This window comes from Zeus faber (assembly GCF_960531495.2).
Source record: "Zeus faber genome assembly, chromosome: 13".
Taxonomy (NCBI): domain Eukaryota; kingdom Metazoa; phylum Chordata; class Actinopteri; order Zeiformes; family Zeidae; genus Zeus; species Zeus faber.
In genome coordinates this window covers 11,657,175-11,673,159 of record NC_137198.1, presented here as the reverse complement: position 1 = coordinate 11,673,159, position 15,985 = coordinate 11,657,175, and the positions used below count along the sequence as shown (strand labels likewise).

The 15,985-nt window shown below is 47.6% G+C and overlaps 1 protein-coding gene across 1 annotated transcript; it reads right to left on the bottom strand.

The window, feature by feature from the left end:
- Nucleotides 1-4,649: 4,649 nt before the first annotated feature.
- ythdf2 (YTH N6-methyladenosine RNA binding protein F2) lies at nt 4,650-13,153 on the bottom strand. The gene is made up of 5 exons (XM_080012469.1): nt 12,818-13,153; nt 11,800-11,879; nt 8,472-10,166; nt 6,333-6,398; nt 4,650-6,091 (listed from the first exon to the last, which is right to left on the bottom strand). Exons 1-5 carry the CDS (start codon nt 12,864-12,866, stop codon nt 6,068-6,070), a joined length of 1,914 nt encoding a protein of 637 aa, XP_079868595.1. The 5' UTR covers nt 12,867-13,153; the 3' UTR covers nt 4,650-6,067.
- Between the last annotated feature and the right edge of the window lie 2,832 nt (nt 13,154-15,985).

Genomic DNA, 15,985 nt, shown 5'->3' with positions numbered 1-15,985 from the left:
TATAATAATAATAATAATAATAATAATAATAATAATAATAATAATAAAACTTGGAGTAAGAGAGCCAAAGACGGGGATGAGGAGGAGAAGGGCGAACACGATGCAGAAAAGCCGGACGGCCGCTAAGAGATTCTGTTGGGAAGTTTGGGTTTGAGCTCTTTGTGTTCACAGTGGACCTTGATTTAATTTCAATACAATTAAGGCACGCGGTGAATGCCAAGAGAGAAGCCACAGTCATCGGTGGGAGAGACCTCACGTAGGCTCCGAGAAAAAAACTGCATCGGCACAGGTGAACAGGTTTTTCTTTCTTTTTTTTTTTTTTTTTTTTTTTTTTTTTTTACACGGTTCCATACACTGACGCGTGGGCGGGACGACAGAAAATAGCTCCACGCCGCCGGGGTTACGTGCGGTAGAGAATCCTGCGGAGCGGCGGCTCTCTCCGGAAAAAAAAATACATATATATTTAAATCGTGGAAAAAACGAAGCGCGAGGCTTTCGCTGAAAACGAGGTGAACGGCGCGATTGTTGCCGGCCGGAGGACTTACTGAGGTATAGGAATTTAGGGACGGCGTCATACAGGAACGCTTTTTCCAACGTATTGGGGTAAAGTCGCCATGGACAGGGCTGCAGACAGACTCCAGATAGAAGGCCGTTCTCACCGAGGGGACCTGGTCAGGTGGTGGAAAGGTCCGTGTGTTTACCCATCAGCGTGCATTGGTCCTATCTGTAAGAGAGAGAGAGAGAGAGAGAGATTAGAGCTGTAATACTAAATTGGCAGCTGATAATAATACAGAAGTCATTATTATAATAACAATTACTCTTACTCTATATATTTCTTATTGCCGCTGAAATTGATCCGACCATCGTTAACATCTGCGCCCTCCTGTTTCTCCTGCATGAATTTTCTTTTCTTTTTCTTTCTTTTTCAAATCCCGTGTCATTCACGCACACTTTCGTCAGCGTATCCACCTTGAAACACATGACCTTTCACGTTCACCAAAAAAACCCCAAAAACCCTACGTTTTCACTTTAAATACAAGGCTTTGTTTGCTGTTATGCTTTTTTTTGAATGTGAAAATGTTCAATAAAGAAAAAACACTCCATGAACAATATTTACGTTTGTACCGTCCAGTTTCTTTTTCCTTTTTTTGAAATAAAAGCCGGGCCAATAAATAAATGGTCAAATAATTCCTTTCTTCCCCGCCCTATAATCTCAGCGCTGTCGCAGACGAGTGGAGCTCCGTAAACGGCCACGGGCAAGAGGGAGGCGAGTTGACCTACATCTGAGGAGATGTACTGTAGGTGGAATGAGCACGAGAAATTAAAAAAAAAAAAAGGAAATTGGCGGATTTCAATCCGAAGCGTTTTCCTGTTTTCCCGGCGCCATTACGCTCGCCATCACAGCCCCGGCGTGCGTTAAAGACGCCTGACGGGTCTGGTGCTCCGCTCAGACCCCGACGCTAATGGAGGCCGGCGGACGGATTCACAGCCGTCGCGCTAAATGGTCGCAAAAACAATACACTAGGGAGGTGATAAGCACATGGACAGACTATATTACCCACAACATTGACTTATTTTATTCTATATTTCTCACACCATCAGGGTGGATTCTGTTTGTGGACCGCCGTCAAAAATCAGGCATCTCCACAAAAAGAAACAAAAAACAAACAACAAAAAAAAAAAAAAAAAAAAAACTCGGCTCGGGTCATATATCTGGAGGCAGAGGTCATAAACTGTTTCTTTCTTCGGGACGCGTGTCTGGCTGCACATTATGCATCTCCAAAAACTCTCAATAGAATTGGGACAATGGGGGGAAATGAGAGTGCGCGGCTCAATGTGTCAGCGGTGCACGAGCCCTCGATGGGGAGAGCAGGTGACCGATGATTAGGCTTCACCCATTCATCATCGTGACACTTTTCTCATTTATATTAAGGTTATATTAAGGCCTCGAACTGCAGCTTCACATTTACATCCCAAATAATTTTCGAAATGCGCGAATGCGTTTGAATGTCAGTCGAGGGAAGGCGTTTTGTTTGTTAAACCGCGCCTCTACAAGGAAAGAAATATATATAATAATAATAAAGATGTCCAATACAATTTTGACAAGGTTTACCCTATTCTCTGGACAAATTATTATTCACTGCCTTTGCAAAAAAAAAAAAATGTAGAATTTTTTTTTTTTTTTTTTTTAATCTTAAATCCTCTGAAAGTATTGGCGACATCGTGACACTTAATCCCGTGTTAATCTCCTCCAAATAAGAATATCGCGTATCTGCCCAAAGCGCGACGTCGTTCAGTGATTTCACTTTTTTTTTTTAACGGATGGACTCCCGGCGCAGGAGGCAAAATGCGCAACGCACCGAAAGAGAGAAATCTAATTTAGGCATGTAAATAAAAGGTTCGGGGGAGACATGGCGAAGCGTCACTAATGGAAGAAAGAGATGGATGCCTTATGATAATCAGGGGGGGGGGGGCGCGTGCCGGGGGCGGGCGAGGGGAGGGCGCGTGCCCCGCCTCCGATAAAAAGACAACCATGACCTTGCAGTACAATACGGTGCCACGGAGACGCCGCGCTCAACACACAAACTTCCCGCTCGAGGGGGGAAAGTTCGACATCCGTCCAAATGATTCGGGCGACCCGCCCGGAAATACGCACACCACCCAGTCGTAAAATTTCATCAAACACCTGGACACACCACGACCTTAAGATGCGTCAGTTTTTATTGTCGGGCAATCACGTCCCGCGCCGTTCCTAAAATTTAACCAACATGGAGGTCATGGTATATTTGACGGTCGTCAAACTCAGACACGGTCTCAAAGAAATGTCTGATATTTTCTATTGTTACGCAGTAAATATTCAATACTTTAGCCCGGTAAAATAATTTTTATTTTTTTTTTTACCCACGATACTGGGTCAGCTGTAAATTGTGCGGCGGGAGATAACAAACGCGTGCACGCATGCACGCGTTTTGGGTTGGGTTCCTCTTCACTTCTTCCAAGCGTCCGGCTCCTATAAATGGGGCCCCCTCCTCCTCCCCCTCCCTCCCTCCCTTCATTTGCATCCCGTAGGGGAGGAGAGGCTCCGGCGTCCCCGGGGGAGACGCCCGGTTAAGGGTCACTGGAGAGGCCCCTCGAGCCCCACGCAACCCAAAAAAAAAAAACGCAGACACGACACGTGCCGTCCGCCCGTCCCCAAAATACACCGCCCGCCCCTTCTCCACCCGGGGCGGGGGGGACAAACGCGCCCCCCGCCCCCCGTCGAAACCTTCCTGCCTAAAATGTCCCCGTCTTCCTTGTTGTCGGCGGCGGCGCCGGCCCATGAAACACACAAACCACCGCGGCCCCAATTCCAAAATTATAAAGATAAAATAAGGAGGGGGCGGGGTGTTGTAAGTAAGTCCGCCTGGCCCCGCCCCGCGCCTGTGTTATCTGGGGGCCTCCAGGGGCCTCCGCCGCCCCGACAGACCATAATAACATTATCCACGGCTCAGCCGGCTTGAGACCGAGATGCCGGCGCTCAGCACTTTGGAAACTTCCCAAACAAGAGTGAGGCGTGAGCCCCCCCTCCCCCGGTCGCACAGCCGCGGCCCCCGGCTCTTGGTGACAGTGGACATTGTCCCGTCCGTACTTCCGCATTGGAGCGGAAGTACGTGCCGCAGTCTCGGCCAGCGTGGAGTCCGGCCCCTACACACACACACACACACACACACACACACACACACACACGGTTCTGAGCCCGTCTCTGGCTCCTTTACCCGGGTGCACCCCTCCACGTCCACACGGTGTCTCCGGGTCCGCCTCTCGGCACCGGCGGGTCGCACCGCTCCGTACCCGCGCGTCCCGGCGCGTGCGGAGGAGCCCCCCGGAAGCCGGAGGAGGAGGGGGGGGGGGGGAAGGCGGGAAAGTGGTGGTTTGGCGCCATCGCGTGGCCACACCGGAAATAACATGCGCGTTGCCGAGGTGAGAAGATGGCGGATAGTAATCGATGTCCCCGCGAGGGGGACACGGGCAGCGCTTAATGCGTTAACAGATTTTTGGAAAAATGTCTCTTATTTATCTAAGTATTGCGGGTAAGTAGTATATATATATATATATAAAATTGGGACAGGGCGGAGTTGGTATAGATAAGGGGTTGTTTTAGAACGTTACCAATAATGACTGACACAGAAAGAACATGTTATATTGAGCAGAGAAAAAAAATATATATATATATATAAAATGAGACAAAACGTATAGACCTCAAATGTTCGAACCGAAGACAACCAAACTTTTTTTTTCGACACTTCACTGACCCGTAGACGCCCCGCTTCCAAAACGTACGCAGGAAGAAATTGTACGAAATTACATCATACAATTATTTCTGTTGCGATTCACGTTTTCTCGTCACCCAACATCCAGGCAGCGATACGACGCCAATAGCTTTAAAAGGAGGTTAAAAGCCTGGATTCGTGACTCAAAGAAAAAATCACAAGCCAGACAAACCAAAGGCAGACGGGTCATTTATGGAGGATGTCTGTTAGTTGAGGAGCAATAATGCAACGTTTTTGTTTTGTGGAGCATTTTTTTTATTATGCCACAGATAAAAGCCAGTAGTTTTGAAAGAGGACTTCGCATTTCTCTCTTCTCTCCCCCGCCCCCCCCCACTCCCATTTTATCTAGGACCATTTGTGACATTCTGCGAGAGGCCGGGGTTGTGATAGTACGGCTGACGGAGCAGTGAGAAATAAAGAGACGGGAGAGGGACGACAGGTTGGTTGGTAGGAGGTATGGTTTTCAAGTGCAGGATATAGGTTAGAAGCCAGGCTAGAGTGAGTGGAGAGGTTATTTGGGTGATTCGGGGAAAAAAAAAAAATAATAATTCATATACCCCTAAAAAGAGAGCAAAGGAAGCACAGACACGCATGATTAAAAAAATAATAATAAAGGACAGATTTACAGTCAAACAAGGGGAATGCACACCAGTTCTGCTGAGTATACCACATTTATTACTTTAGAACTGATTAATAGAAAGAGTGGAGGCAAGGCCACTCGCATTGCTGTTTTAAGAAAACAGGAGAAAAGGACAAAAAGTAAAAATAAAAAAAATAAAGAGGGAAGAAAGCAGCCCATAGCAACAATGAATGAACAAACATGTCCGAGGGGGGGAAAAAACCTAACAGGGTAAATGAGTCCGGCACAGACCGTTAACTGAGGGACCCCGATTTGTACACCATAAAAATTATACACTGAGCAAAGGCTCATCAACTTATCAATTCTGCTTTCATACTTCTTCCTTCCTTCCCTCCCTCCCTTCGCCAGTTCCTTTCCACTTTACCCCGTTTCAGACACACGAGCCAACACAAAAACAGAGGAGGGGCAGGGGGCTTTCTCAGGATCTGTAGGTCACTCTCCAGAATAAAAAAAAACAACAAAAAAACCAAAACAAAAAAAACAAACAAACAATAAGTAAAGAGCGTAAGAGATTTCTTGAGCGGGCGTGGACATCCAGCTGCTGCATCCAGGCCAGTTGATTTGGGAGTCAGGAGGTTTATAAAGAACAGAGGCAAACCGCCCCATTTTGACCTTTTGGGTGGGAGGGGGGGTGGGGGGGGGTTGGGCATCATCGTATCCGCCACCATAAACTCTATATGACGTGCGTGCCGTGTGAAAATTTGACTTGCGGGTGGATTGTGAAAAAGATGATCCTTTCTTTAGAAAAAAACAAAAATAAAAAAGAACAAGATGGGGGAGGAAAAAAAAGAGGAAGCATACACAGAAAAAGCATATGTAGTGGAACAGGGTGGAGCAAAAAAGAAGGGGGAAAAAAAACAGACCTAAGGGATGCTATGCATTTAGTTGTAGTCCTATGAATAATCATTTTCTTTTTACTACAAGTTCGAAGTAAGTCTTTAAAGTCAAAAGAAAAATCAAGAAAGTCTTCATTTAGGTTTTTTTTTTTTTTTTGTCCTTGGTTAATTCTTCACCCCTATTAGAATTTCTTAGAGATCTGGATGTGATGAGGTGGACAGGGGTTAGGGGTGCGAGGAAGGGGCGGGGCATTGCAGTCTTTTGCCCAAAGCGGTGGCCGTTACTTGACTCGTCCTTGACGATCCTGGAAAATAAAGTGACATAAGTTTCAGAAAGGTGCGTCGGTATAAAGAACAACAACCAGCCCAAGCACCCATTCTGTTTGCACATTTTAAACAACTGTGGCACATCCATACCATAAAGGGGAAAGCGTGAAAATTCTTAAATTTGTGCTTCATACATCAAAATTATTATTATTTTTTTTTTTTTAAAGACAGGAGCAACCATTTAGGTATACAATCAGGGATCGGGGTGAAATGAGTTACCTGAAGCCGGTAATGACTCCTGTTGCTTGGGTTGCTGGGGTACGGGTCATTGCCTTGGACCTCAACCTGATGCACAAAGCAGAAAGAGGTTTTTAGAGCGATAACAGCGAAACACCAAGATACAGCAAAAATCACTAATTCCAGGTTGGTATCCAAATATATACACCAGATAACTTTCAGTGATCAATACATGGAAGGTGAACCGTACACAAAGTAACCGAAAGTCAACTTTTTTTTTTTTTTTTTTTTTTAACACGCACACACACGTTTGTTTGTTAAACCAAAACCCACATACATTATCACTCATTTATCTAAATTTGAGAATTTATAATTTTTACAAATGCAGTTGGTAGTTCATAGGAACTCACATCAAGTTTGACTGCAACCACCACTACTACGAACAGTTTTAATACAGTGAATTAACAGTATTTTGTTGCACACCAATCCCAAAGTGGTAAAAGTGAAATGAATAAAATATAGACAGAAAACACTGATACACTGGTTGTACTAGGAAACCATGGATCAAAGATATTCAGGTCGGTCAGCGCTGTTAAGATAACTGTCAGATGTGGTAAAAACAATTCTGACACTGGCAGAGAAAGGAATACATTCATTTTAGACCGGGGAGAAAAGACAGGCCACAATTCATCTTTGGCCATTGAAGGCACTGGCTGTTGACAAGAAAAAGAAAGGAACCTGTGTAGAAAACCACACCGTGAACCGGAGTATTCAACAAATCAAGTCGGTTTAGATGGAAATGTTTCAAATCAACATGCAAAGTTAACAGAACTCCGCCTCCCCTTCTACACGCGCACTTCCAACGGATAGGAATTAATTACGGTACACAGACAATTTGCATGAATATTAAGGGGGTGTTAAAATGGCTTAATGTAAAATAAGTTTGTAAAATAAAATTTTTCGTGGGAATAATTCTGTTTTCACTCTGAACAGACAAACACAGGGTTGATAACCAACATGCTATTGAGTGGAGCTGTAACCCTTATTACATCATCACCCAATCCCTTGTTAGCTCACCGCAAACATTTGTTTCATAAATTCTACAATTATGTTTCCATTCTGATTCAAGGGGAATTTTAAGGAAATATTATAAAAATAATAATAATAATACATTTTGAGTTAGCCGGGATGAGCAAATTAACTTGTTCCTGTACCAATGTTCAATGTGAATAAATGCTCTTCTGTGCATTAGTTCACGAACATGAGCTTTCATATTACATTATCACGCCTGTTAGCAGACGATTGCAATAAATTATCGTCAACTAAGATTGGTTATTGATGTGGGAAAAGTAGTCGGCCATATTTTCTTCACTGATTTTCAGCCTGCATAAAATGAACAAATGTATACATGCCATTTTATTTCCCTATGTGGAATCCCAGTGAAAGACCTTCCTTTTGAGTTCATTAAACATTCCAGATTCACATTGGCGCTTGGATCCAAACGTCAGGCAGCACACTCCCCGTGTGACTGTTGTTGCCCTTTAGTTCAGTAAAACTAAGCAAAGCCACTACGCTCCAAACCATAATTGAAAGAGCGACAAGTTAATTTGATTTCACAATTGAGCTTTGTAACGAATTAACCTTGTCATGACAAAGAAGAGGCTATTATCAAAACATAAACTTTGCCCACAAGCAAATGATATCTGATCGTGTGAGCAAACCTCTTATTTTGAACAGTTATAATTTCCATGTAGTTGAAAAATGCTTTTGTACAAATGAAAGAAAACAAATCAGTCGGATGAAAATAAACCTATCCCCTTGAATTCCACCCTGGGTACCAATAAGTGCCAACTTCTTATTGTTGTTTCAGTCGTATTGGGCGCTCAAAGTTGCTCTGGTTCTGTATGTTCAGGAAACACCAGCATCGCGTGCACAACGTGAGGAATAATTTCCCCGTTTTTCTTAAGCATTTAAAAACAAATGCACAACAGCAGACACGTACAAAGGTTACTCTGCTTGTCAGAGCCTATTTTGCAGTTATAATATTAGCCGCTCAAATGAATCAAAAAAGACCAGAATTGCTGTCTGCAAAGAGGCATTACCACTTTTCATCCCAAATTGTATCCCCCCCCCCATCCCTGCTTTATTCTGACTTTGTCCCAAGAAAGCGCATTCAGTTACCTTTTTCACACACTCCTCCTCCTCCTGGCGCTTCTCGTAGTGAGAGAAGTCGTCGAAGATGGAGGTGGTGTGTTTGTACGCAGCAATGATCTTCAGCACCTGCCTGGCCTTGTCCAGCGGCACCTCCTGTGTGTCCCGAGAGTTGGTCACTGGCTTGTTCTCGTTGTTCTCCAGCCTGATGTGCCTCAGCTGGCTGTTGGGAACGTCCTTCACGAAGATCCAGCGCACGTCAAAGCGACCCTTCCACTTGTCCTGCGACCAAACCCCGGCACAGGTGTTGTAGTCCACCGGGGAGCGCATCTCCGCCACGCCGCAGAAGTGGCCGCTGCCGTTGACGCTGAACAGGAGGTAGAGCGGGCCTTTGCCGCCCAGCGAGCGGTACGCCGTGTCCAGCCTCTTGTTACCGTGCTCCGTGCTGCACCAGATGTTGTACTTGATGGAGCGGTGGATGTCGTCCTCCGAGTAGCTCTTGATGATAAAGACGCGGCCCTGCTTGGGGTTCCAGTCAAAGTCCTTGGGGTTGTAGTTGTTGACGAGGCGCAACTTCTCTAAGACCGGGTGTGGTTCGGAAGGGACCCCCGGAACCGCGCCCATGCCAGATGAGGTGGGAGGAGATTGGCCAGTTCCACCCCCACCGGCGTCCCCGAACCCATTGGCCCGGTTCCTTGGAGGGACCCAGCGAGTAGGTTGAGTAGGTTGTTGCTGCTGGGAAGAGAGAGGTGGGGGACCCTGGGAGAGAGGAGGGGGCATCTGAGCCATTCCCGGCTGCCCGTTGGATGGTAGTTGATGCTGTCCCATCTGACTTACAGGAGGGACCAACTGTCCATTGCTAAGGGGAAGCTGAGGAGCCCCCCCAGCGGTAGCTCCAGGCTGGGGGGAGGACTGGTTGGGTGGCTGCCCATTGGTGGGGATCGGAGGCACATGCGAAGGTGTAGCGGCTTTGGGCATGGTACCCTTGTTGTCCCAAGTGCCGATGTCCATGTTGTGTTTAATGGGTGGAGGCGGCAAGTTGGCGCCCGCCATGCCACCCTTGGTTTTAAGTTTAGGCTGAGGCTTGGCTGGCTTGCTGGCAATGTCCGCCCAGGAGGCAGGCTTAGCAGGAGCGATGGAGACAGGGGGCATGCTGGGGGGTCCTACTGAAGATACAGGGCCAAGTGGCCCACCACCAGATAGGCCAGAGCGAACAACCTTAGGAGCCATGTCTCCGCTGCTGCCAGGAGCAACGCCACTGATCTTAAGCCCCACCATGCCCTGGTCCAGGCTGTTCATTCCAGGCGCCTTGTTGAGGGGCTCGTTCACGGCGGGGGCAAAGGGGGACTGTCCGTCGATCATGGCACCCCCAAGAGAGCTGGGGGCGTAGGCGTAGTTGCTGCTGTAGCCAGAACTCTGCGGTGTTCCCGACTGTCCCTGAGAGCTGCTATTGCCCCACGCCGAGAAGTCGATACCACTGGGAAAAAAGTTAAAGCCATGCTGACCCAGGAAAGGGTTGCTTCCCAGGGGCCCCGGCTGGCCAAACATAGCGTCCGGGAGATAGTGGGGCTCCCCATTGCTCAGCTGTCCATAGGAGGCCAGATAAGGCATAGGGGGGTCCCCACCCGTTGACCATGCTGCCTCATTCAAGGAGTAGGAAAATCCTATGGAGGGGCCGTAGTAGCTGGGCATGTAGGAGTCAGACATGGCCGTATAGGCATTGCTCTGGAGAGAGAGAAGAACATCTTTAAGTCACATGTTACAAAAAGGCTTTTAAACAAGGATCACAGCTTCCCAACACACAAAAGTCAGACAAGATGGTTTATGAAAGACGGACTACATGAGGGGGGTGGGGGACAAAACTGTGGAGGAACTTATTATATACAGATTTTACCAAAAACATTCATATGTACCAATGTATCTTAGCTTAATTTGTTTTAAATTCAAAATAGAGATGGGACTGATCCAGTCTTATATCGTATCGGGTGCCGATACAGACGTCACTATATCCACGTGCCGATCCGAATTCCATTCCGTAGCTTGCGCTGGACCATGAACCCGGTGTAACATAACACGAGACACGGCCCCGGTCCAGATTCCATAGCTTGTGCTGGACCCGCTTACCGCAACACGAGACGAGTCGTGGGTTATTGAACGAATATATCGGCAATCTGTGAGTCCAATTGGCAGTTGTTTCTTTTGGACAAATCATCGGGTGAGGATTAAAACAACACTGGTAACTCCTTCGGCTTGCTGGTTGCGTCCGGTTTGAAACCGAAATAATCCCATATGGGGTATTTTATATTCTTTCTCGCAACAAGCTCTCCCACGACCACAGTCGCTGAAAATTCTTGTTCCAAACGAGTGGCCCCGCCCGCCCAAGCGCTGCACGCCGTGGACGCCGTATTGACCGCTTTGGCCTGTCGCGGCAATACGTCAGCATCGCCACCATATTGGAACGGGCAAGACTGGCCGCCAAATATAAGTAAAAAGGGGAGCTGCGTTTTTCTCTGGACAAAAAACACTAATGTTTACATTTCCCAACCGATTTCAATGAGTCGTTTCTATATTGAGGGTTTATGATCTACGCGAGGGGGGGGGGGGGGGGGGGGGGGGGCGGAGCTCTGGTATCGGAACCGGCGAATGTGTATTGGCATCAGAAATGAAAAAAAAGCGGATCGGTGGATCTCTAATTCTAGACAAGAGTGTGTGTAAATGCACACTACTGATCTGTGCTCTGAAGAAACAAGCGGCCCCCTTAACAAACAGGGTGACTCATTCTTTTAGCTGGAGGACGATACAGGCTCCATTCTTTTCCATTATGGCCCACTTGACAAAGAGTAGGTCCATTAGTACAGAAGGGCGCGTCTAAACAGCAGCGTATAGATACAACGACCAAACGCCATCGTCACAACATTATACAGCCCACGCCAAGAGGCCACCTGCTAACTTATTTGAAATGCCAAAAGCTACGCTACGCTCCCCCCCCCAAAAAAAACGCCTCAAAATTAAACCACGGCGACCTGTCCACAAATCTATTGGTGCATTCCATTTTCGGTGCCCGTTCCAGACGACTTCCGCCGCCTCAAACTAATGAGCTTGTGTGAGATCTGCGCTCGACAGACCGGTGATTACGTTGGTTCGGCCACTCAATGTCTCGGGATGCACCAACTTTAGGAAAGGACGGTCCGGTCTTATTGGATGTGCCACGCCGACCTGAAACATGGAGCCTCAGAAAGCCACCCTCTCGGGATGTTTACAGTTGTGGGAATACGTCGTAGTTGTCATGTGGTTTTCGGTGGTTAAGTGAACGGGCTGGGTCATTGGCACATGCACAACAAAAGGCGCAGCTTCTCACCTGTCTGGCCTGAGTATTCAGGTAAGGCTCGAACTCATCATCGTTCAAGGAATCCTTTTGGGTCACAGCTCCGTTTTGCACTGCAGAGAAACACATTACATTTAACACGAGGCATTAACAACGTCTGAACAAAGCCCACGACCGCAGGGTGAGATATTTGAGGTGTGCATCATCGCGACCGGTACACCCATTTGTACAATCGCATTACATCACCACTCCACTCATTTTAATTACAGGAGGGCCACAGGAAGTGTAAAAAAACCCCAAAAACTGATCAGCTACTACAACACGATCGAGGGGGTTTTTAGTGACTGTAGCTTTTTGGGTCTGGTTAGCATATGGGCAACCCTTTATGAAAACATACCATCTATTATTTTACATCTCCCATTCATGGTTTCAAGTGTAGAAACATGTGGATCTCTGGTGACCGGAACATTAGGTTGTTGTATTTTCAGGCTCTCGCATAGCAATAGCAGGGATGTCACGTCAAAGTTTTATGGTCCATTTTAATGCGAAATTCAACTCAACATTACACACAGCAGCCAGTAGTAAACACAGCACGTGTTGCAGTGTATGCCGTATACACAGCAACATAACCCGGATAAAGGACAAGCATGTGGGAGGACGTGTCATTTTCAGGTTAGCGGTTAGCATTAGCCCGCTAGCATTAGCCTGCTAGCTGCTCCGGAGCGCCAAGAATCCTTTCATCGTGACGGAGGGCTAGCTAGCTAGTTTGGGACCGCAAAATACACCCACTTTCCGCGTCGCGAGAGGGACGTTTTCCGAGACGGGAAGGTCCGCGGGGTCAAAAATCACGCCGCCGAGCCCGCCGTGACCGCGCCGCGGGCCAAATTAAAACATAGTAGACCCCATCCGACTCGCTGGCCGAGCTAACGTTACCAGGGGGGGGGAGAACGTCGCATCCGCGCACGTCAAGATTCCCCGAAGCGGAGGTTCCGCATCCACACACCGCCGTCCCGCTCCCCATTAAACCCGACGGCGTCTCCCGGCCTCTCACCTTTATTCGCCTGGCCTTTCGGTCTCTGGATTGGGTCCAGGTGATTCATGAAGGTCCGATTTATGGAGGGGGAGGGAGGGGAGAAACAGAATGGAGCGCTGGGTGTTCACCAGTCCGTCCGGGGAGCAGGTGGTCGGGGCCTTCTCCGCGTATCCTCGCCGTTTACGGCCTCGGCGCGCGGGGCAGGCGGACAAAAACGTCGGGGGGGGGGGGGAGAGGGAAAAGCGCCTCGGTGTAGCTGTCCGGGGGCGCTGCGGGCGGACACGCCGTGTCGGACTTCCCCCTCCTGGCTCCCGTGGCGGCTCTGCGGTGCGGGCGGTGCGGGCGTGCGGCTCAGCGGAGGGTCTCGCTCCTCGGGCTGCTGCTGCACAATGGCGGGCGGCGCTGCGTTCGCTCTGGCGCTGACACGCTCCTCAACATGGCCGGGCGGCCCTCGCTCACACACCGCGCCGGGCTTTATCCGCGGCGGGGCAGCGCCCCCCGGCGGCGCGGAGGAGCCGCGGCCCGGCCGGGGGCGCTCCGTGCTTTTTTGATCCGTTCGTTCCCCCCCCCCCCGAGCGGAGACTCGATGAAAAAACCGAGAAATATCGTCAGTTCGAAACGCACGGCGAACTTGCCACGGTTCCCCCCTGCGCTCTGCAAGCGCACACACATTTTAAGATAAAGGTGCTTTATTAATCCCCACAGGGAAATTCCGGTGTTGCAGCAGCAGTGGCACGAATGACTAAACACACACACACGCACACGCACGCACACACGCACACACACACACACACACACACACACACACACACACACACACACGCGCGCGCGCACGCACACACGCATACGCACACGCACGCAGATTCACACACACAAACACACAGAAATAACAGAACAAGGTGGCATGACAAAGCAGTATGTTCAGGGCTCTGTGGTACACTTGACTGCACTACTGTATATCCCCTGGAAAACTGATCACACGAAACGCACACACACACACACACACACACACACACACACACACACACACACACACACACACACAAGAATCAAATAGAATTAAACTTAGTGCAAGGTATAGCATATTATACCTCCACGTTTAATACAGATTCTACGAATGATTCATGCTCTCAACAACCCTCTTAAAGGGGTGCGCAGAGAAACCCAGTCTTGGAGACACGCGTAAGCGCGTTAGAATCGGAATCAGAACCGTTATCAGAATGGGCTTTATTCGCCAAGTATGTTCACACACACACGAGGAATTTGACTCCCGTTTTTTTTCTCCATTCTCCCAATGCACAAACACGGGCTAAACATCCAGCTGAAAGAAAGAAAACAAGTTTAAACATAAACGCTGAACTACTATATACAGATGTAGATGTATATACAATTAAAAACATCCCCTAATCAAAATATAAGGGGAATAATACACAGAATACACAATACATACACACGCGCACGGCCAAACACGGCAAGCACTTTTAGATTAGAATTTCTCCAGGTATTGTTATTGCACATCTTGCTGTTGCAATAATTATTATGAGGAAGAAATACAGCATTTGTGATGTCACAACTCTCAAGTAGTGCAGCGGAAGCGCCCGCTTTGTCATGCCACCCTGGTCTGTTATTTCTGTGGCACTACATTGAAAGCAGAATGTATAACATTAGAGGATAACTAAGTGTTATTACACATATTTGTTTCACTCTGTATGCCGTAATCATCCGATTTTGCGCCGTCTCTCAGTAGTAGTATCAAAAAATTGCCTGTCTGCAGGGGGGTTGGCTGGGGCCTTCGCTTCTTCTCACGTGCCGTTCCCTGCTCTTACCACTAGGTGGGGCCCTTGCTTAGTATATTGCCGAAGTCATTTGGCGCGGTGGTTCTCAACGTCGGGTGCGGGACCCCCGGAGGTCCTTCACTAGGTTCCAGGGAGTTCTCAGCCAAATTGTTCATGGTTAAACTTCACCAGTATTCCATTTACCAGATCTTCGCATCAATAGAGAATGTACAATCTAATGGGGTCCGTGGCCTATGCATATCTAACCGAGGGTCAGTGAGATGCACGACTGCATTTTTTAAATCGATATGATTTAAGAACAAGAATAAAAACTACTGAATGTTAAATTAATACAGTTATTAATTGTTGAATAAGACCTCGGGACTTCAGGACTTTTGCAATATGGCAAGGACAAACATTTCATACATTTTATTATTATACGATTGGAATCACAGGGAATACTACATGAGTTAAATAAAAGGTAAATTCTCTCTCTCTCTCTCTCTCTCTCTCTCTCTCTCTCTCTCTCTCTGTCTCTCTCTCTCTACCCCCCCCCCCCCCGCCACACACACACACACACACATACACACACACACACACGCACATCCCCACGTTCTTTTTAGAAATTAATACATACATGATAATTCATAAATGTTATAATTATAAGTAAAGCGTTTCATAGAAATCTAGCTTTCAAACTGTCATTACATTTTGGCCTTTTACTCTTTATATATCTGCCAATCTGAATAATAATTATTCAATCTAATTGATATTTTTGGAGGAAATCAAAATTGTAGCTTGCAGAGCAGAGGTGCTTATTACCAGAGCCAGAATAAATGGATAAATTGCCTTAGACTGACATTTTATCTGGGCCCCAATCAGATATTTTTTTCAGATAGATAGATAGATAGATAGATAGATAGATAGATAGATAGATAGATAGATAGATAGATAGATAGATAGATAGATAGATAGATAGATAGATAGATAGATAGGGGAGCTGGATAGCTGTGTCTTAAACTAAATGCACTCATTCAATGTGGGTCTCCAGTGACCACTTGAGGTTTGTGATCTTCTTAATATGTAAATAACCAGGATGGCTTTGTCCTTGCCTGTGAGACGACTGGAAGACTAAAGCTGTTTGATTTGCTGCCACTTTTGGTCGTAACCATTTTCCACCTGCCTTGCAGGGCGCCTGGGGGGCTGCTTGCTTTGGTAAGTGTAGGTTGGGGTGCAGGGGGCAGTTGTCGGCCTTTGCTCCCGCTGCATGGCCTCTCTGCGGCGGGTGTCCCGGGTGCCGGGGGTGGTGGAGGGCCCATATATCTGGCGGCCTGCTGGCGTCGGCAAGGGGGAGGGCTAACATCGGGGGGCCCTGCGCTGAGCACACTCGGCTATATGGATGGGCGCTCGG

Bases quoted from the DNA above. Each gene is read 5' to 3' on its own strand.
- ythdf2 (XM_080012469.1), bottom strand. From the start codon at position 12,866: ATGAATCACCTGGACCCAATCCAGAGACCGAAAGGCCAGGCGAATAAA. The intron at 11,880-12,817 runs GTGAGAGGCCGG...GTTTCTCTGCAG, and splicing joins GAAAGGCCAGGCGAATAAAG to TGCAAAACGGAGCTGTGACC. The intron at 10,167-11,799 runs GTGAGAAGCTGC...CTCTCTCTCCAG, and splicing joins TGAATACTCAGGCCAGACAG to AGCAATGCCTATACGGCCAT.